General features: G+C 44.7%; 1 protein-coding gene across 50 annotated transcripts; it reads left to right on the top strand.

Annotated features, from left to right (window-relative positions):
- LOC118365226 (mucin-2) lies at window positions 1–24,386 on the top strand. Of its 50 annotated transcripts, none has more exons than XM_052490775.1 (22): window positions 1–174; window positions 13,996–14,859; window positions 15,070–15,174; window positions 15,383–15,442; window positions 16,072–16,161; window positions 16,252–16,311; window positions 16,351–16,680; window positions 16,726–17,031; window positions 17,077–17,202; window positions 17,248–17,337; window positions 17,383–18,156; window positions 18,365–18,607; window positions 18,738–18,844; window positions 18,939–18,997; window positions 19,239–19,384; window positions 19,800–19,937; window positions 21,703–21,745; window positions 21,963–22,000; window positions 22,125–22,212; window positions 22,996–23,200; window positions 23,617–23,649; window positions 24,046–24,386. In XM_052490775.1, the coding sequence occupies exons 1-22, from the start codon at window positions 123–125 to the stop codon at window positions 24,175–24,177; spliced, it is 4,089 nt and encodes a 1,362-aa protein (XP_052346735.1). In that variant the 5' UTR covers window positions 1–122; the 3' UTR covers window positions 24,178–24,386. The 50 variants fall into 50 exon arrangements, with proteins under 50 accessions (XP_052346735.1, XP_052346720.1, XP_052346733.1 ...); XM_052490760.1 differs by lacking the exons at window positions 15,383–15,442; window positions 16,252–16,311 and adding exons at window positions 15,609–15,698; window positions 15,796–15,840 and having other exon boundaries at window positions 13,996–15,009; window positions 15,115–15,339; window positions 16,072–16,251; window positions 16,312–16,680; XM_052490773.1 differs by lacking the exon at window positions 16,252–16,311 and having other exon boundaries at window positions 16,072–16,251; window positions 16,312–16,680.
- Window positions 24,387–26,333: the final 1,947 nt, after the last annotated feature.

Genomic DNA, 26,333 nt, shown 5'->3' with positions numbered 1-26,333 from the left:
TGTGGCAGACACGGACAGACGAGGGGAGTTAGTTATTGCGTCTCCAGTAGGACCGTTACTTCACCGCTGTTCTTGTTGCTCTTGATTATCTGAACTCGGACGAAACGTTACACAGAGTGAACATGATATTATTTTCTCATCAGCTTTTCATCCTCCTATGGATTGTTGTCACAGGTAAGCTCCATTTCAATGTTTTATAGGATAATAATGTCTTGTTGTTGAAACTTGTACCTATGGATCATTCTGTGGAATATTGTTCCAAATACACTTCTCAAAGCAGGTGCCATTTCGTGTAGGATATAGATGGAAAATCCTGAGTTCTGTAGGGTATTTAAATCAATCTCCAATCGTTGCCCATTTTAGCCTATCCATTGCCATAGGCTATGTTTATACTTTTGTTCCCATAAGTTTGCAATGTCACTGGAATAACGATGTAATAACATTAAAGCTGCCAAATGGATAGCAATGCAGTGGAGATTATTAGGCTAAACTAAACTAAACCAAACTAGGCTATATTTACCATCACTAGCCTACCCTAGAGTCACTTAAGTTACATTTTCAAACACACTACATTACCAAAAGTATGTGGACACCTGCTCCTCGAACATCTCATTCCAGAATCGTCTAGAATGCCCTTGTATCCTGTAGCGTTAAGATTTCCCTTCACTGGAACTAAGGGACCTAACCCGAACCATGAAAACCAGCCCCAGACCATTATTCCTCTTCCACCAAACTTTACATTGGCACTATGCATTGGGACAGGTAGCATTTCCCCTGGCATCCGCCAAACCCAGATTTGTCCATCGGAATGCCAGATGGTGAAGTGTGATTCATCACTCCAGAGAACGCGTTTCCACTGAGTCCAATGGCGGCGAGTTTTACACCACATCAGCCGACAATTGGCATTGTGCATTGTGATCTCAGGCTTGTGTGCGGCTGCTTGGCCACGGAAACCCATTTCAAGAAGCTCACGACTAACAGTTTTTGTGCTGACATTGCTTCCAAGAGGCAGTTTGGAACTTGCTAGTGAATATTGTGACCGAGGACAGACAATTGTTACGCGCTACGTGCTTCAGCACTCAGCTATCCCATTCGGATCCCATTCTGATCCCATTCTGATCCCATTCGGATCCCATTCTGGCCTACTACTTCATTGCTGAGCCGTTGTTTCTCCTAGACGTTTCCACTTCACAATAACAATACTTACAGTTGACCGGGCCACCTTTAGCAGGGCAGACATTTGAAGAACTGACTTGTTGGAAAGGTGGCATCCTATGACAGTCACTGAGCTCTTCAGTAAGACAATTCTAATGCCAATGTTTGTCTATGAAGATTGCGTGTCTGTGTGCCAGAATTTAAACACCTGTCAGCTATGGGTGTGACTGAAATAGCCGAATCAACTAATTTGAAGGGCTGTCCACATACTTTTGTATATATAGTGTATGTTTTATTGTATCCATTATTATGTAAGGTAAGAAACCATTACTTAAGAAGGCTCTGATGGATATCTTTTCATATATACAGTACTAATACTTAAAAACTAGTAGCTATCTTAGACTCTTAGCAGGAGGTTCCCCAAAAATCTCCAAATAGAGGCCAAGGCTTACTGAAGACTGAGTCATTGGTTCTAATGCTCTCTGACTGGGTGTGAGTCAGGGATGGGGGATAGTGTAAAAAGTCCCTGCGACACACATCTTAACCATTCAGAGAATCTCTCTTCTATACTCTTTCAGCCTGCAACACTGTTGAAGTGTACTGTGGAACCTTAATGAGCCTACAGGCTCAGCAATGCTGTTGCTTAGCCCTGCTGCCCTATATGGAAGTTGATTATATTGGTCGCGGTCTCTTAATTAGGGCTGCTCTGGGGTTGCTTCATCACTTTGCCAACTATAGCAGGGATGGGCAACTGGTGGCCCCGCATGCCCCCTTTTGTTGGCCCACGGATACATTTTTATTTGTATTTTTTAGGTACTGAGTCGGGATCTCAACTTACTGTTGCGAGTTAAAATAGTAGAATACACAAAGTGCAATTTGGAAATTTGGTTGTGCATCAGCAGTTTTTCTCCCTGACAATCACTCAAATAGCCAATGTCAGCTAACATTTTTTAGATTGGTAAGTTAGTCTAGCATCCAGCTATCTAAACCTTTAGTATCATGGGCGAATTACCAACCAGGGGGCCCCCATTGGTTTTCCGACCAGGGGGCCCCCATTGATTTTCCGACCAGGGGGCCCCCATTGGTTTTCCGACCAGGGTGCCCCCATTGGTTTTCCGACCAGGGGGCCCCCATTGGTTTTCCGACCAGGGGGCCCCCATTGATTTTGTTAGTCACTCTCATTCAGATATCATATTAAAAGACGGCAAACAGTTCTCTCCACCCTATTAGAAAATGTGTACAATTCCAGGAAATAGGCTGGAAAACTGTAAGCGTGTTCAGCGTCCCTTTGCAAAATGAGTAGAATTGCATGAAATGAGTTATAACATTACAAAATCTTCTCTGCGCCCCATGGCAAAACCGCTTAGGGCCCCCAAAACGTTAGGACCTCATGATGAGTTCAGATTTTTTGTGGCCCTCACCTCCATCAAAGTTGCCTATCCCTGCCCTTATAGGGAAGGACATATTTAAGGTCAAAGGTTACCACCAGAGGCCTGAGAGGAGACACTGTCATGTGGCTCGGTCCTTGTTAGGTCCCCTGGTCCCTGCAGGCTGTTTTTATAGTTCAATCACTTGTCATGTGTTTAAGGACTCTGCAACTCAGGGAGAGAGCTAGGCTCTGAACTGAAGGAGGCTTGTACAAGAAGCATGACTGAGTGTGTGTGTGTGTGTGTGTGTGTGTGTGTGTGTGTGTGTGTGTGTGTGTGTGTGTGTGTGTGTGTGTGTGTGTGTGTGTGTGTGTGTGTGTGTGTGTGTGTGTGTGTGCGCGGCAGGCAGGCAGTCAGCAGTAAAAAGATACAGATGAAGGATCTCCTGAGGGTTCGATCACCTCTTCCCCTGAGTCTGGCGCCATGGACGCCATCGTCCAGCGTGTGTGTGTGTGCCCCCGATAAGAAATCTCTCAAAGAGGAGGGGGGCATGTTCAGTGTCTCTTCTCCTCCTCTTCTTAACCCTGTCTCTTTCCTCTCTGACCACATACATTATTCATGTCAGAAGCTTCATAGTTTTGGTGGTTAGTCATGATATTATATGTGCAGAGCATGCAGGGTCTTTACGGGAGGTGATGGATGGGGTGGACTGAGCGAGGACACACACACACACACATTCATCAGTCCTCCCTTTTAAGTGTGATGAAGCCCAGATATCAACGAGTGATCACTATGCCGAGGTCAGAGTAAAGGGGTACGATGAGTGTGACATGGGTTCGTTAGTGTCTCGCTCTCTGTGTGTCAAAGTGCAAACGGATCCTAAGCCAGTTCCAGAAAGTCGAACCACCATCGGGTTGTAAATCATTTAAAGTACCCGGATTACATCATTGTCCAAAAATGACCCCCCTCCCCCTCCTCTTATATTGCTAATGCATAGAGTATTTTCAGTGGAGACTGTCTGAGACCTCTCCTTTCCCCTCACTATGCCGCTCAGACTTTACCCATGATCTCTCTCTCTCTTGCTGCCTGCCCTCCCCTTTTCATAGACACTCTTGCTTCTTCTTCTTCTTTTTTCTTTCATCTTGTCTTTCATCTTGTCACCTCTCTCCCCTCCTCTTTCCTCCCTCTCGCTGAGTTGGATTAGGGCTTCTCTCCGGGGCTGTAAATCTCACTCTGTAATTGGAAAGCATGTGCCGGCCGAGCTTTAATAGGATATGATATGTGAGCGAGGAGGGTGCCCAGTGAGCGAGGAGTGCTTGCTGCTCCAGAGAACCATATGTTACCTACAGATAGTCAAGGCTGGACGAGCCCTCTGTGCTGATATAAGGAGGGGGACGTAGACACACACAACTCCCCTCCCCTTAAGTTTTACAACTAGGGCAAGGCACGGGTCAAGCTGAAGGTAGAGAGGTCACTGAGAGAGAGACCAAGGGGGAAAAGCATGTAAATAAATAAACGATGAATAAAAAGACAAGAGAATAAACCAATGACTGCAACTTAAACCTTCTGATCTTTCCCTAATATAGAAAGTAGTACTGTGCTCTGTGTGTCCTTCCGTGCCACCCTGAGTCCTGCTGTGGTGCCCGATGTTGGCAAATACTGTTACTGCCTTTCTTCTGTCAGTGTGTGTGTCTTTGTGTCTGTGAGTGGTGTGTGTTTTGTTTGTTTGTTTGTTTATTTGTTTGTGTCAGGCAGGCCCTACCCCAGACAGGCAAGGCACAGGAAGACTACGGGGAGTATTTAAGCAATAAGGCCCAAGGAGGAGTGGTATATGGCCAATATACCACGGCTAAGGGCTGTTCATAGGCACAACGCATCGCGGAGTTAGCCGTGTTATATTGGCCATATATCACAAGCCCCCGAGGTGCGTTATTGCTATTATACACTGGTTACCAATGTAATCCGAGCAGTAAAAATAAATGTTTTGTCATACCCATATGGTATACGGTCCGATATACCACGGCTGTCAGCCAATCAGCATTCAGGGCTCGAACCCCTCACTTTATAATTCTGTATTAGTATTGTACTGTTAGACATTTACTGCACTGTCGGACTTTTAAACAAAAGCATTTAGCTGCACCTGCTTTAGCATCTGCTAATCGGTGTACGCAACAAATTAACTTTGATTTGAGAACAGCGTGAAATTATCTTTCGGGAATTAGGAAACCTGTTGATTCCCTCGATGTAATCTCACAGACAAACAATACAAGACCTTTAGAGAAAGGGCATACTGTACCTCGTCAGTTGTACAGCTGAATTCATCCAACTGAAATGTGTTTTCCGCTTTTAACCCAACCCCTCTGAATCAGAGAGGTGCGGGGGGCTGCCTTAATCGACATCTACATCTTTGGCGCCCGGGGAACAGTGTGTTAACTATCTTGCTCGGGGAAGAACGACAGATTTTTACCTTGTCGGCTCGGGTTCGGATTCAATCCTCCAACCTTTCGGTTACTGGCCCAGCGCTCAAACCCGCCAGGCTACCTGCCTTACCCAGTTATGACAATGCACATATACCCAGTTATGACAATGCACATATACCCAGTTATGACAATGCACATATACCCAGTTATGACAATGCACATATACCCAGTTATGACAATGCACATATACCCAGTTATGACAATGCACATATACCCAGTTATGACAATGCACCTATACCCAGTTATGACAATGCACATATACCCAGTTATGACAATGCACATATACCCAGTTATGACAATGCACCTATACCCAGTTATGACAATGCACCTATACCCAGTTATGACAATGCACCTATACCCAGTTATGACAATGCACATACACCCAGTTATGACAATGCACCTATACCCAGTTATGACAATGCACCTATACCCAGTTATGACAATGCACCTATACCCAGTTATGACGATGCACATACACCCAGTTATGACGATGCTCATATACCCAGTTATGACAATGCACATATACCCAGTTATGACAATGCACATATACCCTGTTATGACAATGCACCTATACCCAGTTATGACAATGCACCTATACCCAGTTATGACAATGCACATATACCCAGTTATGACAATGCACATATACCCAGTTATGACAATGCACATATACCCAGTTATGACAATGCACATATACCCAGTTATGACAATGCACCTATACCCAGTTATGACAATGCACATATACCCAGTTATGACAATGCACATACACCCAGTTATGACAATGCACATATACCCAGTTATGACAATGCACATATACCCAGTTATGACAATGCACCTATACCCAGTTATGACAATGCACCTATACCCAGTTATGACAATGCACATACACCCAGTTATGACAATGCACCTATACCCAGTTATGACAATGCACATATACCCTGTTATGACAATGCACCTATACCCAGTTATGACAATGCACATATACCCAGTTATGACAATGCACATATACCCAGTTATGACAATGCACATATACCCAGTTATGACAATGCACATATACCCAGTTATGACAATGCACCTATACCCAGTTATGACAATGCACCTATACCCAGTTATGACAATGCACATACACCCAGTTATGACAATGCACCTATACCCAGTTATGACAATGCACCTATACCCAGTTATGACAATGCACATATACCCAGTTATGACAATGCACCTATACCCAGTTATGACAATGCACCTATACCCAGTTATGACAATGCACATATACCCAGTTATGACAATGCACCTATACCCAGTTATGACAATGCACATATACCCAGTTATGACAATGCACATATACCCAGTTATGACAATGCACCTATACCCAGTTATGACAATGCACATATACCCAGTTATGACAATGCACATACACCCAGTTATGACAATGCACATATACCCAGTTATGACAATGCACATGGATATTGTCCTGTTGATTTGAATGTAAAATGTGGTATACATTGTCACAAGCAACTTTCCCATGAGCAACTGTGCACAGCAGACATCATCATCATCATGATATTGGATAAATGTAGTGCGAGAGAACCATTCTCATTGACCATGGACATGTTCAGCTTGATTAGACTAATTAGGAATCTGTCCCCCAAGCAGCGTTTATTACTATGTGAGGAATCTTTGTCACAGAGACATTGCAGCGGCATCAGCAACCTTAATAATAGTGAATGGTATTTTTATAGCGCTTTTCAAGGACCCAAAGTTGCTTGACAAACGCCAGACTAAGCAGAAGGACGAAGAAACGCGGCGGTTCAATAGAAGGTTTATATCCCCATATCCGAGGGAAGAGGTTTCAGAAAGAACCATTATCTGTATGAGGCACCTTTTCAATGAGAGAGAGAAAGGGGGGGGTGATTGAAAGAGAATAGCAGACACAGGGATATGGCTGCGGTTGGTCCGTAAGAGGTGAAAATCAAAGCTCCTCCTCATTTCCATGAGATAGGGTCACCCCTGGTGAACTGGCGTCAGCTGCCGGGCTTTGATGTGGCAGCCGTGGTAACAGAGAAATGGACAGGGCCCCAAGGGCAGATAGACTCCCTACACCAGGGGAAGCTGAAGGAAGCTGGCCTGCTTGCTGCTACTGTGTGTGTGTGTGTGTGTGTGTGTGTGTGTGTGTGTGTGTGTGTGTGTGTGTGTGTGTGTGTGTGTGTGTGTGTGTGTGTGTGTGTGTGTGTGTGTGTGTGTGTGTGTGTGTGTGTGTGTGTGTGTGTGTGTGTGTGTGCGTGAGTGCGTGCGTGCGTGCGTGCGTGCGTGCATGCGTGCGTCTGATGTAAGAAGGGGAACATTCCCTACAGAGCCCCTACAAGCATTGCACCACCAGTTCATAAAGCAGTATGTTAGAAATGTCCACCTCATTAGCCGGCTCTGAGGCCTGTACCAGGTACTTCTAATTAGCATGGACTGAAGTCCTACATTACTAGTCCTAGGTCATGTACATATAGTTTTTTACATGTTTTGTTAAGTACTGAGATGTTATACATGCTATTACACCCCCTATCGTTTCAGAATGTTGGATATGTCATTTGTGAGCACTATTAGTGACTGTTAGTATATTAGTGACTATTAGTATCGAATTTGTAACAGTGAACAGCATGGACAGACAGACTAGAAGACAGTAATCAACTCTGAAGGGACGTCACATTACTGTGGTGACGCTAATTAGAAAATCCTTTCGTTTTCAGTCTCTGTGGGTTCAGTCGCTAACTTGATGGCCCATATTTCTTTCTATCTTTGTCTCTCTTGTTTTCTTTATTTTTTCTTTCTTTCTTTCTTTCTTTCTTTCTTTCTTTCTTTCTTTCTTTCTCTGTTTTTCCGTGAGCATTCCGTTATCAGGTCTGTGTTTCTCACAGTGCTGGTAGATGTGATGAAAAAAAACTATTTCAGGAAAGCGTTTCGCTAATTCCCAGCCGTAAACTGGGCATGTTTCCGTGGCAACTCCAAGTGACTGAAAGTGTGTACTGGATGCAGGAACCGTCATGACTCAACGTGATCAAGACAAAGGAGATGATCGTGGACTACAGGAAAAGGAGGACCGAGCACGCCCCCATTCTCATCGACGGGGCTGTAGTGGAACAGGTTGAGAGCTTCAAGTTCCTTGGCTTCCATATCACCAGCAAACTAAAATGGTCCAAGCACACCAAGAAAGTTGTGAAGAGGGCACGACAAAGCCTATTCCTCCTAAGGAAACTGAAAAGATTTGGCATGGGTCCTCAGATCCTCAAAAAGATTCTACAGCTGCACCAACAAGAGCATGGTTGCATCACTGCCTGGTATGGCAACTGCTCGGCCTCCGACCACAAGGCACTACATAGGGTAGTGTGTACGGCCGAGTACATCACTGGGGACAAGCTTCCTGCCATCCAGGACCTCTATATCAGGCGGTGTCAGAGGAAGGCCCTAAAAATTGTCAAAGACTTCAGCCACCCTAGTCATGGACTGTTCTCAATTTGGGACACATATTAGCTAAGAAGTACATTACAGAGTAGAGTCTGTGGGGGTTGGGTTTGAGGGGCAACAGGTAGCAAGGTAATTGTTTATCTGGCTGTCGGTTGAGTTCATAAAGGGGCACTTCACAGAGGTAACATTGTGCCACATGAAAAGAAAGCCTGTGAAGTGTGGCGCTGTGTGAAAGACGAGCGTCATCGGCGTGTAGTCTCTTTCTCCTTCTCACTCACTCTCTCTCTCTCTGTCCCTCTTTCCCTCTTCTCTCTCCCCCTTTTCTCTCTCTCTCTCTCTTTGTCTCGCTCCCTCAGTGATTTGTAGTGTGGCCATCAGAACTTTGACAGCTGGTAACAGATGTCTCCTGGCAACAGACACACTCCCACATTGCTCAGCCTCCTCTCGACGCTGTTCCCTTTTCTTCCTGTGTGGGAAGGGGAGTGTGGGGGTGTGGCAGGGTAACAGACTGTGACCATGTTTCGTTCATTCTGTTTGTGAGTCCGTCGGTGTTCAGTTCACTGTGGGTGTGACGCGCTGTATGACACTAATGTATACCCCGTCGCAGTGACTTGATGTGAATCTGGCCCAACCCAAACGGAACCATTTTGTCGGTGTTTTAAGTCACGCTTTATTTGCAGTGCATTTCGCAAGTCTCAAACCACTTTACAAAAATATGAGCTCTTCCTGAGTGTGTGGTCCCCTATGGTGAAGTCCCATCGGTGTCCTTTGACCCCTGTGTGGTCTGATTTAACCCCATCATCTCATTGTGTCTGCCTGAGATTATCTGGCTGTCACACAAGGTTAATACCTAAAAGAGGGCTTCGGACTGTCCTGCAATAAACCTTATACATAATATACACTATACTGTACTGCAATATACCTTATACATAATATACACTATACTGTACTGCAATATACCTTATACATAATATACACTATACTGTACTGCAATAAACCTTATCCATAATATACACTATACTGTACTGCAATATACCTTATACATAATATACACTATACTGTACTGCAATATACCTTATACATAATATAGACTATACTCTACTGCAATATACCTTATACATAATATACACTATACTGTACTGCAATAAACCTTATCCATAATATACACTATACTGTACTGCAATATATCTTATACATAATATACACTATACTGTACTGCAATATACCTTATACATAATATACATTGTACTGTACTCTACCCTACCTGTACAGTGTCCCTTCTGGTTTGATATGCTTTATTCAATACAACATTACCAGTAGTTCCTGGTATTAAGTTAGTGAAGATAAAGTTTCAAAGGAGTGGTAGTTGGACAACGTGCCGGTCCTGATGTTAAAGAAGGTAAAAAATGTAATAAAAAAGAACGTGGAACTTGAAACGAAATGGCAGGCCGACGAGGCTGGAATGGAGTTAATGGAACGGAGTTGAACATGTTTGATGTATTTGATACTGTTCCATTTCTTCCATTCCAAGGTGAATAAGGTGAATGCACCAATTTGTAAGTCGCTCTGGATAAGAGCGTCTGCTAAATGACTTAAATGTAAATGTAATTCCAGCAATGGAATGAATGAGCCATCCTCCTATAGCTCCTCCCACCAGCCTCCTCTGTTGGCAGTGCTATTTCAAACACAAGACTTCCCCTCGCCAGTTTAGTTTTACGTTGCTCATGACACTGGGAAACATCACCCATCACCATCAATGAACTTTTTTAAAATTCTAATTGTTATTGTTTTTTATTTCACTTGGTCCCCTCAATGGCCATGCTGCTCCCCTTATGGTCAATCCGCCCCACCCCCTCAACAGTCTTAACTCTGCCTCCACACCAAGTATTTATTCATCACTGACACAGCTGTCATTACGTATATGATGCTATTTCTATTGTGTTTTTTCATTGCCATTTTCATTCTTTCATTTCACTTAGTCCCGCATGTTGGAGCTCGAAGCCTAAGATTTTCACTGAACCCTGCAACCACACCAGCAACCCTGTACATGTGACTATTACTGTGAACACTCTGAATCTGAATCCCCCGTGGTGGAAGTATTGTACTCAGGGACACAATCCTCAGAGGACTCTGGAAGACACAGGATAGCCTCTGTGTGCGTGTTTGATGAAAACCTGTGTGTGTGTGGTGCGGGTTCATATGTGCGTGTGTGTGTGTGTGTCAGGCGTGATATTCTTGCCTGGGGAATTGTGCCTTAGTTCCGGAGCTTCCCCCTTAGTCCAGTGTCAGATGGGCAGGGGTTATTTTATGACGCCATCAAGGCTCCCCAGTAGCTATATCTACTCATTTTCGTCGGCGATTGTTTTCAAGAGAGATGAAACTTTTCCAAGACAGAAGCATTTGAATGAGAGGGGGGACTCTGTAAAGGCCATCACGAACACGCACGCACAACCACACACACAACACACACACCATCGTGGCGGTTTTGTCAACGTTGCAGTGCTGAGAGAGAAGTGATCAGATATCTCTGTCATTACTTTAACTTACCAATTTACCATCTGTTTCCACTCTGTTGCCTTGGATATCATGGTGTCCTTTGTATGGCTGTTTGCATGGCAGCAGTATTGGGGATGTGGCTAGATTTACTAATGGTGTTTTTAGAAAGGATTGTAATAGTGCGTATCTGTTGATTTTACACCCAGTATCATTTTGATAGAGGTTTGTTGTTGATTCGACATCCAGTGTCTTCTCAATCGTTCTCAACTGTTCTCAGCTGTTATCAATAGTTCTCAACGGTTTTCAATAGTTCTCAACTGTTCTCACCTCTCACAACAGATTTGCATAGCTCATGACTTAGAGTAAGGGTTCTTAAACTTTTTCAGCCTGGTTCCCAAATGATAAATTCAGTGTTCAGTCATTTCAAATTTTGCCATGGGGCGTATAGAAAATGTCATGGTTTAAAAGCAAGTTTTCTGCAATTCTACAAATCATGCCATGGGGCGGAGAGGACATTTAAGCAATTTTATAAAACATTTCATGCAATTCTGCTCATTTTGCAATGGGGCAGAGAGAAAAACGTTTTTTAGTTTTACAGCTAATTTCCTGCAATTAGACCACTCTGGGTCGCGACCCCTACTTTAAGAAAGGCTGACGTAGAGGGTGCAAAATCAATTTTTGTGGCGTTTAACCGACACCTCCGACCTACCAGAAAGGTCTGTGTGTTGGGTGGAGAATAGCAGGAAGTAGTGGGCTAACTGCTGACTGTGTGGAGATGCTAAATTCGACGTTCACTTCCCAGTAGTTGTGTTGTGGGGCAGGGCCTGCTTTCTGTCGCCACCGTCTGCTTTGACACCCATTTACACGTTACACTACTGTACGTGTTTGCGCTTGGCATTGATACATCTTAGAGAGGAAGTCAATTGGCCTGCCTTGTCCAGGATCACACTGGATGATCTAGGCTCCGCCTGCTCTTTGCTCAGGTTGCCAGGGAGATGTCCTATGTTTGGAATCTGTATGGTTGTTTCCCAGTACAATGGACCATATATTAGGTTGCCAGATGTTTAGTTAGAAACCACATTGCTAGGTTTCATCATTGTGTGTTTTTTATCAGGTTTCTGCTAAGACGCTGGTCTGAGCACAACACATCCTCTCAGGCATGTCTGCATCGCCAAGGTCCACTGGCAAATCTATGCGAAGGAATCTAACCAAGGGGCAGAATGTCTTCATTTGCTTACCAAGAGATTAAAGTGTACTGTGACACACTGTGGTGATACACCCAGGATGTACAATATGAAGGGGGAAGACTCTTACTCATAGCTATGTCATCATATAATCGTATGAAGATAGCGGGATGGGCATAACTGACAGAAATCTCATTATAGGAACATACTGTTGACTTCTTGTTGACTTCTCGTGTCTTGCACTGTGGACAAAATGGGATAATTCAATCTTGTGTTTTTATCTCTGGTAATCAACCAAGAACCTTGGGGCTATCTTCTTTCATTCGTAATCTACATGAGTTGCTCACAGATTGCTACAGTACTGTAAACTACGTCGGTGTTTTGCAGCATTGGTCACACACTGGTCTAGTTTCGGGAGCCGCTTCCTGGTTTCGGTCACCTCGCCTTGTTATCGTCATAACCAATAAAATGTGATCATAAAAGCATTTCATATCAGATAGCTCTGTATTTATTCAATCCACTCCCTCATACCACAGCGTGTGTGTGTGTGTGCGTGCTCGTGCGCTTGCGTGCGTGTGTGGTGAAAGAGTCTATGTGGATACAAGTGTGTTCTCTATCTCAAATACGGATGGACGTTACGTTCGGCCTTGACAGGTGTGTGTGCTCTTTGGTCATTCTTCATCTGTAAATGGGTTTTGGTTACCGAGCTACAGAGACATTAGGTCACACAATGCAATGTACACTCTGGCGTGTTCCTGGAAAATAATTGAATCACACACCGAATCAGATATTAGTCTTGGTCCCTCCCCACTTCCTCCGGCACCTCTGCTTCCTGGTATGGTAGGAGCAACACAGGGTTTGTATAAGGCCGTAGGCAACCACTGCATCCCAAATGGCACCCTATATTGACCAGAGCCAAAAGTAGTGCACTATGTAGGGAATAGGGGTGCCATTTGGGATGGGGCCCCCTGTTGTACGTGTGTTCCCTCTCTACTCTAGCTGGAGGAGAAAATAGGAAAAGGAGGTTGAATGTACTCAGCCAACGCATACAGATGAGGTCCAAGCTCCGCGGCTCGGGGTAAGCAGGCCGAGGCAGTACCCTATCAAAGGCCCCCTGCTGGGTGTGCTGCCCCTCAAGCTGCTGTGAAGCTGCCTGTGTTCTCCTCCAAACAGAAAGAGACCAGAGCAGGTTGGGTTTAACAGTGCCGTGGACAGGCGTCACCACAACATGCTAAGATAAGTAAGACGCTGAGTCCTCTTCGAAGAGACGGGTAATAGACTTGGCTAGACACAACGCTGACCTGTTTATTGCGTGATGCAGTCAGTGGCATTTGAGGTACGTCAGTAAGGGGACGATCGTGTGCTTGTCTTTTGTCACGCTTATGACGTCACCCACCTTTGCACGTCTCTGTGACACAACTGGAATGGTGAGCTCAGGGAACGCTAAAGCAAATGCCACAATGAGTTTTCATCACGGAGCTCAAACACGGAACACTTTTGGTGTTTGGATTCCAGTGCTTTTGCAGATCGCCCAAGTGGCATTGGAACGTATGCTGTAAACCAGGGCTATTCCATTTATTATCTGGAGGGCCCAAACACTTCTGATTTTTTTTGGTTTCTACCTGGTAGTTAAATTCACTCATCAGTCTCAGATCTAAATCACCCCTGATTATCGGGGGGGGGTGTACACCAGAAGAGTAACTGGCCAAGGTTTATGACTTCTGGTTGAGACCACAGTCTTTGACTCCCTAACCTTTGACCTTAACATAAACAGGTCTGTTTCAGTATTGCACGTTTTGGGTGTTTTACAGTGTGTGTATGGGGCACATGAAGCTCAGCTCATGACTTTCTGTATGTTTGCAGTGGTGTCTTTTTCTGTAGGGGTAGAGTCCAACAACACCGCTCCTGGCACACATGACAGTCCTGGGCTCACAGATACATCCATGACCCCAGGAGATAGATCCACCACCCTCTTATCCACAAATACCCCAGACTCTACTGAACCCAGCTCCACCACCACAGACAGAGCCACCATCACCACCCAGGACCCCTCAACTGTCCTCCCGAGCAATGATGGCACCTCACCCACAACAGCGGCCATCTCTAAAACTGAAGAGGTCTCTACGACAACAGACCTGACCTCCACTTCTGATACGACAGAGTCTAAGAGAGCAGTCGGCACCACTGCGATGGAAACAAGAACTACCTCGTCGGTCAGCACAGCAAGGTTGACTTCCTCCCACAAGACCACAGCGTACACTGTCACTTCCCCTGAGTCGACCGAAAAAGACAGTCCGTCTACAGACAGTGACATGACAACACCCACCACCACACCTGCCCTTAGCAGAGGTGACTCTACGTCTACCATGGAACATACAGGCCGTACCTCAGCTGATGTCCCCACAGAGTCAAACACAACTGCAGACATTATCCCAACCAGCAGTACCACTGATACAGGTACACATGAAACAACAGCTATCAACACAGCTACCACAGATACAGGTACACATGAAACAACAGCTATCAACACAGCTACCACAGATACAGGTACACATGAAACAACAGCTATCAACACAGCTACCACAGATACAGGTACACATGAAACAACAGCTATCAACACAGCTACCACAGATACAGGTACACATGAAACAACAGCTATCAACACAGCTACCACAGATACAGGTACACATGAAACAACAGCTATCAACACAGCTACCACAGATACAGGTACACATGAAACAACAGCTATCAACACAGCTACCACAGATACAGGTACACATGAAACAACAGCTATCAACACAGATACCACAGATACAGGTACCACAGAGACAGGCACACATGAAACAACACCTATCAACACAGATACCACAGATACAGGTACCACAGAGACAGGCACACATGAAACAACAGTTATCAACACAGCTACCACAGATACAGGTACACATGAAACAACAGCTATCAACACAGATACCACAGATACAGGTACCACAGAGACAGGCACACATGAAACAACAGCTATCAACACAGATACCACAGATACAGGTACCACAGATACAGGTACCACAGAGACAGGCACACATGAAACAACAGTTATCAACACAGCTACCAGAGATACAGGTACACATGAAACAACAGCTATCAACACAGCTACCACAGATACAGGTACACATGAAACAACAGTTATCAACACAGCTACCATAGATACAGGTACACATGAAACAACAGCAATCCACAGCTACCACAGATACAGGTACCACAGAGACAGGCACACATGAAACAACGGCTATCAACACAGCTACCACAGATACAGGTACCATGAAACAACAGCTATCAACACAGCTACAGGTACACATGAAACAACAGCTATCAACACAGCTACCACAGATACAGGTACCATGAAACAGCAATCAACACAGCTACCACAGATACAGGTACACATGAAACAATAGCTATCGACACAGCTACCACAGATACAGGTACACATGAAACAACAGTTATCAACACAGCTACCACAGATACAGGTACACATGAAACAACAGCTATCAACACAGCTACCACAGATACAGGTACCACAGAGACAGGCAAACAACAGCTATCAACACAGCTACCACAGATACAGGTACACATGAAACAACAGCTTCAACACAGCTACCACAGATACAGGTACACATGAAACAACAGCTATCAACACAGCTACCACAGATACAGGTACCACAGAGACAGGCACACATGAAACAACAGCAATCAACACAGCTGCCACAGATACAGGTACACATGAAACAACAGCTATCAACACAGATACCACAGATACAGGTACCACAGAGACAGGCACATGAAACAACAGCTATCAACACAGATACACAGCTACCACAGATACAGGTACCACAGAGACAGGCACACATGAAACAACAGTTATCAACACAGCTACCAGAGATACAGGTACACATGAAACAACAGCTATCAACACAGCTACCACAGATACAGGTACACATGAAACAACAGCTATCAACACAGCTACCACAGATACAGGTACACATGAAACAACAGTTATCAACACAGCTACCACAGATACAGGTACACATGAAACAACAGCAATCAACACAGCTACCACAGATACAGGTACCACAGAGACAGGCACACATGAAACAACGGCTATCAACACAGCTACCACAGATACAGGTACACATGAAACAACAGCAATCGACACAGCTACCACAGGTACACATGAAACAACAGCTATCAACACAGCTACCACAGATACAGGTACACATGAAACAACAGCTATCAACACAGCTACCACAGATACAGGTACACATGAAACAACAGCTATCAACACAGCTACCACAGATACAGGTACACATGAAACAACAGTTATCAACACAGCTACCACAGATACAGGTACACATGAAACAACAGCTATCAACACAGCTACCACAGATACAGGTACCACAGAGACAGGCACACATGAAACAACGGCTATCAACACAGCTACCACAGATACAGGTACACATGAAACAACAGCTATCAACACAGCTACCACAGATACAGGTACACATGAAACAACAGCTATCAACACAGCTACCACAGATACAGGTACACATGAAACAACAGCTATCGACACAGCTGCCACAGATACAGGTACACATGAAACAACAGCTATCAACACAGATACAGGTACACATGAAACAACAGCTATCAACACAGCTACCACAGATACAGGTACACATGAAACAACAGCTATCAACACAGCTACCACTGATACAGGTACACATGAAACAACAGCTATCAACACAGCTACCATAGATACAGGTACACATGAAACAACAGTTATCAACACAGCTACCACAGATACAGGTACACATGAAACAACAGCTATCAACACAGCTACCACATATACAGGTACACATGAAACAACAGCTATCGACACAGCAACCACAGATACAGGTACACATGAAACAACAGCTATCGACACAGCTACCACAGATACAGGTACACATGAAACAACAGCTATCAACACAGATACAGGTACACATGAAACAACAGCTATCAACACAGCTACCACAGATACAGGTACACATGAAACAACAGCTATCGACACAGCTACCACTGATACAGGTACACATGAAACAACAGCTATCAACACAGCTACCATAGATACAGGTACACATGAAACAACAGCTATCAACACAGATACCACAGATACAGGTACACATGAAACAACAGCTATCAACACAGATACCACAGATACAGGTACACATGAAACAACAGCTATCAACACAGCTACCACAGATACAGGTACACATGAAACAACAGCTATCAACACAGCTACCATAGATACAGGTACACATGAAACAACAGCTATCAACACAGCTACCACAGGTACACATGAAACAACAGCTATCAACACAGCTACCACAGATACAGGTACACATGAAACAACAGCTATCAACACAGCTACCACATATACAGGTACACATGAAACAACAGCTATCAACACAGCTACCACAGATACAGGTACACATGAAACAACAGTTATCAACACAGCTACCACAGATACAGGTACCACAGAGACAGGCACACATGAAACAACAGCTATCAACACAGCTACCACAGATACAGGTACCAAAGACAGTGAGACCACAGGTTCAAGGATCACAAAGTCCACCATCCCACCAACTGGTCAGACCTCTCTCCCAGCAACTGAGGGTAGTACCCTGTCTTCAATACCCCTCTCCGCCACTACAAGGGGTCCTGAGACCGCTCTTCCAGTGACCGATGGCTCCACGTCCTCATCCCCCACCGCTACCATTACAGGGAGCCCTCATACAGACAAAACCACTGGAACAGAGGGGACTACCGATTCTACAACCACAGCTGGCACTCCAGCTTTGCCCCCCACCTCCGGCTCTTCCTCCAGCCCACCCTCTCCAGGCTCAACCCAAACCCCAGGCAGCAGCACTGCTGCCCCCGTAGACACCTCCACCATCACCCCTGCCCCCTCACCCACCATCACACCTACAGGAGGTATGCTTTAAAATGTAATTGTCCGTGTCAAATGTTGTAAACATGATTGGATCTGTGTTGTGTCTGAAGGAGGACTAAATATAATGCCGCAAACTGATTAAAAACAAAGATATTATCTTCACTGTGAGATGTTAATCAATGTTGAAACTTACTTTCCAATTTGATCTTTGTTATGTCTTCTTTCCTTCTTCTTTTTTTTTTACCACAGAAACCCCTGGGCAACCAACTAGCAAAACTAGTGAGAGCCCACTTCCTCCTTTCCACACCTCCACCTCCCCTACCGGTGGAATCACCACCCAGCCAGAGTCAGCCATCACTGCTACCACATCCCTGCCTCCACCCATCTCCATAGTGTGTCCCTCCTCTCCCTGTCCGTATGATAGCATCTGTCTCAACGGCACCTGCCAGTGTATGTCTGGGACCTTTCTCTTAGAGGGCCGCTGTGTACAAGGTTAGTGCTAGTCGTTAGTGTTATAACGAAAACGACGATGGGGATGATGCTGGGGATTATAAGGGTGCTGGGGATAAGTGGTGATGATGAGGACTCCTTTTTTGACTCCTTTTTCCCCCTTCCTTTTCAGCCCAAGTCTTCTCTGGAGACCTGCATCTCAACCAGACATTTCAGGCTGAAATGAGCAACCGGTCATCAGGGATATTTCAGCAAACAGCAGCCAGGATCTCAGAGGCAGTAGGTCCTTGAGTCACAAAGCCCAGTAGTTACAGTGTATTCTCCTCTCAGAGCGACGGAGTGGGACAATAATCCTCTCTTATCTTGTTTTTAGCTGAGAAGAGCCTTGGAAAACGAGTCTGGATACAGCCAAACTGATGTTGTGCTGCTTCGGTAGGATTCTACGCCACATTGTCAAGAATGGTTGTTATCCAATGTATAGCTCACCGTGCCAGACGTAATTTCAACATCTTTTCCACGTTGGCTCAGCGTACTTCCAGTGAGACAACGTGGAAACAACGTTGATTCAACCAGTGTGTGCCCAGTGGGACTTGTTGTGACGACCAGGACATAGGTTTGACCATGCATTTTATCAGCTGGCTTGTTATGGTAACTATGTATGTTTTTTTTACAGGCGAGGCAGTGTGATCGCGACCGTGAACAACGTGTTTAAACTAGGCTCCAGTGCCACCCGGACTTCGACCAATGCCGCTATAGAGAAAGCCATACAAGCCTGTGGGACGACCTGTGGGACCATACTGCAGAGAGCTACATTTAACGGTGGGCACTGTGCCTTGCTGCTTCACCCTGTGTAGAAGGAGTGGCCAGCAGGGAGATTCTTACTACCTGAGAGCTTGAACCATACTTTATATTCATAGAAAATAATAAATAGACACGTACTTTATTGTACCGGAGGAGAATGTAATGCCAAACAACAGGGTTTCTACACCTGCATTGCTCGCTGTTTTTGGGGGAGGCTTTTAGGCTGGGTTTCTGTACAGCACTTTGTGACATCAGCTGATGTAAGAAGGGCTGTATAAATACATTTGATTGATTAATTGATTGATTGATTGATTGACAGACAAAAATACTGACATTCTCGTACTTTGTAGCCATTAAAGAAAGTCCCATAAAACATGAAGTACCGTCGCACAGTGTCACTATCCTGACTGGTGTGTCCCCATCCTTTCTCCAGCCACTGACCTATGTGATCAGACCCCCCAACCGTGTGAGGTCCGCTCTACCACGTGCGAGTACAAAGAAGATGGAGTGACCAGATGCTCCTGTAAGGCTGGCTACATCAACAGCTTCTACTCAAACCAAAGCTGCACAGGTGAGTACAAACCTGTCTCCAGTGGTTCTATGCTCATTGAAAGGTCCTTCAAGATAGGAGTCGGTGATCATGTGTTTTGGGAGAGTCTTTGTGGTTGTACGTACAGAGTGCATTGAAATGTTACACAAGACACACGATAACAGCTTCGCTACTGTATAATGGAGCTGCTGAACACATTCCATTTGATGGAGAGAAAATACTAAAGGAGATACAAATAGACACAGACAGACTCAAGAGCAAGGTTAAGCGCACTTGGCTTAGCATCAGAGTGAACAAAATGGGAAAGTTAGCATCAAAAGAATGCATTTGCGTTCATTTAAATACTTTTGTGTGTGCGTGCGTGCGTGCGTGCGTGTGAGAGAAAACACATAACAGACCCCACAGAGCCCCAGGACAGCAACACAATTAGACCCAACCAAATCATGAGAAAACAAAAAGATAATTACTTGACACATTGGAAATAATTCAGAAAAACTAGTTGAATGCTAGTTGGCCATAAACAGAGTACACCATGGCAGAATACCTGACCACTGTGACTGACCCAAACTTAAGGAAAGCTTTGACTATGTACACTCAGTGAGCATAGCCTTGCTATTGAGAAAATGCGGCTCAAGAGAAGACAAGGCTATTTGCACGCTGCACACAAAATGAGGTGGAAAGTGAGCTGCACTTCCTAACCTCCTGCCAAATGGATGACCATATTAGAGACACATGTTTTCCTCAGATTAAACAGATCCACAAAGAATTTGAAAAACAAACCCAATTTTGATAAACTCCCATATCTATTGGGTGAAATACAACAGCGTGCCATCACAGCACCAAGATTTGTGAAATTTGTGATTTGTGCCACAAGAAAAGGGCAACCAGTGAAGAACAAACACCATTGTAAATAATACCCATATTTATGTTTATTTATTTTTCCCTTTGTAATTTAACTACTTACACATAATATGACATTTGTAATGTCTTTACTATTTTGGAACTTTTTGTGAGTGTAATGTTCACAGTAAAATTGTATTGTTTATTTCACTTTTGTCTACTATCTAGTTCACTTGCTTTGGCAATGTTAACATATGTTTCCCATGCCACTAAAGCCCTTAAATTAAAATTGAAATTGAATTGAGAGAGAGAGAGAGAGAGAGAGAGAGAGAGAGAGAGAGAGAGAGAGAGAGAGAGAGAGAGAGAGAGAGAGAGAGAGAGAGAGAGAGAGAGAGAGAGAGAGAGAGAGAGAGAGAGAGAGAGGGTCAAGTGCTGTGTCGACGTTTCTCCACTCTGATCCCATGGCACACGATATCTCTTTAATGTATTCGTCTGCAAAGGGGCCGTTGCCCTGGAAACCAGCTGAAGAATCATGGTCACTATCTGCCGAGCCAGGGGCTGGATTAGTTTTGTCCAGCAGCGAAGTTATGGGTTGGGGAGAACTACTAAACATAGATGACTCTGCTCCCCACAGCGCCATTGTTAAACTACACATAATCTAAAAATTGTACTTACTGATGTTACACCATATATCAACTTCTCTAAGAGCAAGTGTTTATTATGTTGGTTGATTGTGCAAATGTATTGAGCAAACGTTGGTGAGCTTCACCTAATCCCTCCGGTGATAGTGGCGCCACAGTACACAGAGCGGCTGTTAAGATCACAGTGTTCCCATGTTAGTTCCTCTCTGTGAAACTGTGACGTCACTGTCAGAGATCCGATAATTCACATGGTCTGTATGTAATTCTATGGCTGTCTCTCACCTATGTTTCCTCTTTCTCCATAGCCTGTCCCAGTGGTCAAAGGTCAGAGGGAGACACATGTGTGCCGTGAGTATTTGAATTGAATCTCTTATTTGTTTAGTTGAGTCAGGCATAGTTCCCCTGCTGTGGATGCATTGAAGCATCGTAGATAGCTGCAAGTAACTAGCGCCCCCTTGTGCCTTTACCCTGTAATTGCACCAGGAACTACTGTCACCTAAAACAATGTATTGTGGTTAGATTATATGAAATGTGTATCATGTTTGCTATTATTGTTCTATTCCAGATGCGCGTTTGGCTACGCTGGATTCAACTGCACTGACTGTAAGTTGGACTAAAGTTCCTCTTACTGAACCAAATGGGTCCAGAGATGTGATAAAAGTTAGTGTGGTGTTTGTATTTCCTTGTTATCTGAAGTTTGTTCATGTGTGTATCTCTCTCTGTGTAGCGGCTCTGTTGGCAGTGGTGGTCATTGCCTGTGTACTGGGGGGAGTCCTCCTCATCATGCTGCTGGGCCTGCTTGCATACTGCTGCTGGTAAGAATATAACTGCCTTCTCTCCTGTCCCGTCTCTCCTCTCCCTCCTCTCCCTTCCTCTCCATCTTCTCCCTCCTCTCCATCTTCTCCCTCCTCTCCATCCTCTCCCTCCTCTCCCTTCTCTCCTCTCCGTCCTCTCCGTCCTCTCCTCTCCCTTCTCTCCTCTTTGTCCTCTCTTTCCTCTCCTATCCCTCCTCTTCTCCCTTTCTCCTTTCCGTCCTTTCCCTTCTCTCCTCTCCGTCCTCTCCTTCCCCCCTCCTCTCCGTCATCTCTCTCCCTCCTCTCCTCTCCCTTCTCTCCTCTTTGTCCTCTCTTTCCCCTTTCTCATTTCCGTCCTTTCCCTTCTCCCCTCCCCGTCCTCTCTCTCCCTCCTCTCTGTCGTCTCCCTCCTCTCCTCTCCGTCCTCTCCCTCCCCCCTCCTCTCGCTTCTCTCCTCACCATCTTCTACCTCCTCTCCTCTCCATCCTCTCCCTCCATTCTCTCCTCTCTGTCCTCTCCTCTCCATCCATCCACTCCTCTCTGTCCTCTCCTCTCCATCCATCCACTCCTCTATCTTCTCTTCTCTCCCTTCTTTCCTCTCCTGCCAAGCCCTAACCTCCATTCATGCAGCCCCTCATCAGAGGTCTACCACCCTCCTCTAACCATTACTCCGTCAAGTGTTAGCTGCACCCCTGGCTCAACACCCACCCTACAAAATATTGGCGTCTCGCCACAATGTATCATCAGAGAGACTTACCGATATAGGGCTGTGCATTTACATTGTCCTATCTGTGTGTCTCGGAGGTACCGGTCGCAGTCGGTGAAGAAGCCTTCAGCAGAGTTCAGCAGCCCGTACCCTGTGGAGGACTTCCGGGGCCCCTGGTCCACCTCCCAGGGCATCACCCCCATCCCCCGGGCCAGCACCAACTGGGCTTCAGCCCCCATGGAGATGACCGAGGGGGGCAGCACACACAACCTGGTCGACATGAAGCCCCACACCAACGGAGCGGTGAGTCACCTGTGATTAATCCTGTGTTCTTCTGACCCAGTGGATTCTAGACCGTATGGAGACGAGATAAACCTCCTGCTTGTACATTTCCCCAAATTGTAAATTGTCCTGTCTGCTTTCCTCTCCCTGCTGTTGTCCTCTGGAAACCTAATGCGCTAACTCAAAGATCTCATTTGTCTTGTGTAACATATTTAAGAGGTTTTTGTCTCCTTAAAATGCTGTGTTGCTACTTGTTATTTAACTCCTATATTAAAACGCGCCAGAATCGTACGTACCATTTGATTTGCTTTTTTTGCTCCGTAACTGTAGCCGTCGTGGTGGAGAGTGTAGCGTTCTTCTAGTGTTGATGTTGGCTAGTTAGTTAGCATGTATGTGCTCCCTCCCTTCCTTGCCTGACTCCCAGTGTGTTGCTTTAGGGATTCCACATCCTGCCTAAACGGGGGAAGAAGGTAAGGTTCTAAGTCTAATCATGCTTTGCTTTCCCTCTCCGTAACTAATCAAGCCTATAACCTCTGCTGGACGATTTGACTAAACCTACCCTGTCCTTTGTGATGGGAAAGAGTGAAACTTCATGAACGCTTGACGGAACAGTCAATAGCTCCCAGTAGCTTTATGTGATCCACTTGTTGTAGGAGGAAAATCATTCCTATTGGGTTTCAACAGTTCAAAATGTACCAGGAACACAAAGCGTTCATGAATGGTCAGTTTTGTCAACTTAATTTCATGTACGTTGCTGTTTGATTTGTGCGTTTTGTGTGTGGGTCTGCATGTATCTGTGTGTGTGTGTGTGTGTGTGTGTGTGTGTCCAGCGCGATCTCTGACATTCCCGCCTGTCAATGTTTCAGACCGGGTCGTATGACCTGACCTCAGACAGCATGAACACGTTCAAGGGGAAGAACCCGTCTCGCTACTCCTACCTGGTGCAGGGCCACGAGAACCCTTACTTCAAACCTGCAGATGAGAGGAGACCCATATGATAACCCTTACTTCAAACCTGCAGATGACAGGAGACCCATATGAGAACCTCAATAACGTCTGGAGACATTGGCCCGTACTCACAATGCGTCTCCGAGCAGAAATGCTGATCTAGGATCATTTTTTGCCTTCTTAAATCATGACTAAAAAGGGGAGACCTGATCCTAGATCAGCACTTCAGAGAGAGGAGGGAAGGCTACAGGGAAGGTGGGGGGGGTAATCGCACAAACATGGCTAAAGATCAAATTGAGAAGTCACTGACTTCTAGTAACTCTGGGTATTGGTACATCCTCTCACTGTATTTCTGTTGAATTGTGTAGAACTTTTCCTTTGCATCAGGATGTTTGGATAGATGCTATGTACTGTCTAGGGCATCTGGAGTCATTCATGGTTTACAGTCGTTCTTGGACTGGAGTCCTTCATGGTTTAATGACACAACTACAAGGGACTTGACAGCAGGGTTTTTAAATATGTTCTTCTGGAATCCATTCTCAAAGTCAGCTTTATGATTCAGAACGATTTGGAGTCCAACATGCATTGACTTCACAGGGATTCACTTCAATAACTGACTCCACCAAAAGAGGATTTTGTTCACTACAAATCCATGGTTTACTTTTGAAACGTTCCGTTCATCTGATCATGGTCTTTTATCGTGTTCTGCAATACAAGAACAAGATTTGTAATTTTTTTTTTTTTTAAACATGTTTTTATTTCAAATGTTCTTATTTGTGTCCATTAGGCTGTGTTTAGACTGGCAGCTCAAATCAGATATTTTTTATCTTTTGAAAAAATATCTGGTGTGAAAAGATCTGATGTTGTTGGTCAAAATGACCAGATTTTTTGAACTGCCTTAAACGCAGCCTTATTGAATGAAGAGTGAGCTGAATATAGCACTTGTCATAGCCAGTAGTTGTCCCCATTGTTCAGGGTCAAGCTTTTCATGTTTTGTTTTTTCCTTCTACAGTATCCTGCTACATTTAGTTACCTGGATGTCTACGTCTTATTGAAGACATTACTGATATATTTTAGATTGGTCATTCTGCATTGTAGTTTCTCACACTCAACGTAGTATTCCAAAGTGATTCATCTATTGCTATTTGCACTAAATTATGTATTTGCTTTACACTACATGTGATTTGTTTGGGTGGGGGGGGGGAATCATAGACACATTCTCAGTGAGAGCAAATGTTTTTCTATATTTTTACTTTAGGATTGATTGTGTTTTCATGACGAGAGCTGTGTGTGTGAAGCGCTGAAGGAGCTGGATCCCTAGTTCAGGGGTTTATACAGTAAAGGGATATTTTGTATTAGTCTGGTCTGGAGCGGAGTAGACCTACTCTACAGTCTATTAGTCTGGCCTGGAGCTGAGTAGACCTACTCTACAGTCTATTAGTCTGGCCTGGAGCGGAGTAGACCTACTCTACAGTCTATTAGTCTGGCCTGTAGCTGAGTAGACCTACTCTACAGTCTATTAGTCTGGCCTGGAGCTGAGTAGACCTACACTACAGTCTATTAGTCTGGCCTGGAGCTGAGTAGACCTACTCTACAGTCTATTAGTCTGGCCTGGAGCTGAGTAGACCTACACTACAGTCTATTAGTCTGGCCTGGAGCTGAGTAGACCTACTCTACAGTCTATTAGTCTGGCCTGGAGCTGAGTAGACTTTCATCCTCTGTTATTAGTACCTTCCCTGCTGAAGCTGCCTGCATCTGCAAATGTGCCTGTTTTGATTGGTCTTTTTGAAAAATAGGAAAATTATGCAAAAAATAAAAAATAAACTCTCGACAAAGCTTGTTCTCAGATGTGCCAATTACCATGTCTATACACTTCCGCAAAAAAAATATGTTTATGGAAGTCTCACATGTCTGTGTGTATTTGTGAGTATGTGTGTCTCGTGCACTATTTTCTAAATGTATATACAACTTTTGTAAACGAAACGTCTTACTGCAGAGAATGATGTAAAGTGTGATGAAAATACATACATTCAAGCACACAACGTGACTTTGCCTTATGTTGTCATGCAGACAAATTGTTGTGAATAAACATCAGTGGGTGCATCTGTGTGCAGTCCACGGGTTACAAAGGAAAGTCGTCTTTTTGCTCTGATCCCAACAACTTTTCACTAGATAACCAACAAACCCATGGACACACATTGTCGAG

Source organism: Oncorhynchus keta, chromosome 32 (assembly GCF_023373465.1).
Source record: "Oncorhynchus keta strain PuntledgeMale-10-30-2019 chromosome 32, Oket_V2, whole genome shotgun sequence".
NCBI classification, from domain to species: domain Eukaryota; kingdom Metazoa; phylum Chordata; class Actinopteri; order Salmoniformes; family Salmonidae; genus Oncorhynchus; species Oncorhynchus keta.
Note: the sequence above shows the minus strand (reverse complement) of the source record. Positions and strands in the feature narration are given on the sequence as shown.

What these genes read in the sequence shown, in the direction of transcription:
- LOC118365226 (XM_052490760.1), top strand. Translation starts at nt 123, where the DNA reads ATGATATTATTTTCTCATCAGCTTTTCATCCTCCTATGGATTGTTGTC. An exon ending in ACTGATGTTGTGCTGCTTCG is followed by an intron (nt 18,998 to 19,238) that starts GTAGGATTCTAC and finishes TTTTTTTTACAG; the next exon opens with GCGAGGCAGTGTGATCGCGA. An exon ending in TGGATTCAACTGCACTGACT is followed by an intron (nt 22,001 to 22,124) that starts GTAAGTTGGACT and finishes CTCTCTGTGTAG; the next exon opens with CGGCTCTGTTGGCAGTGGTG.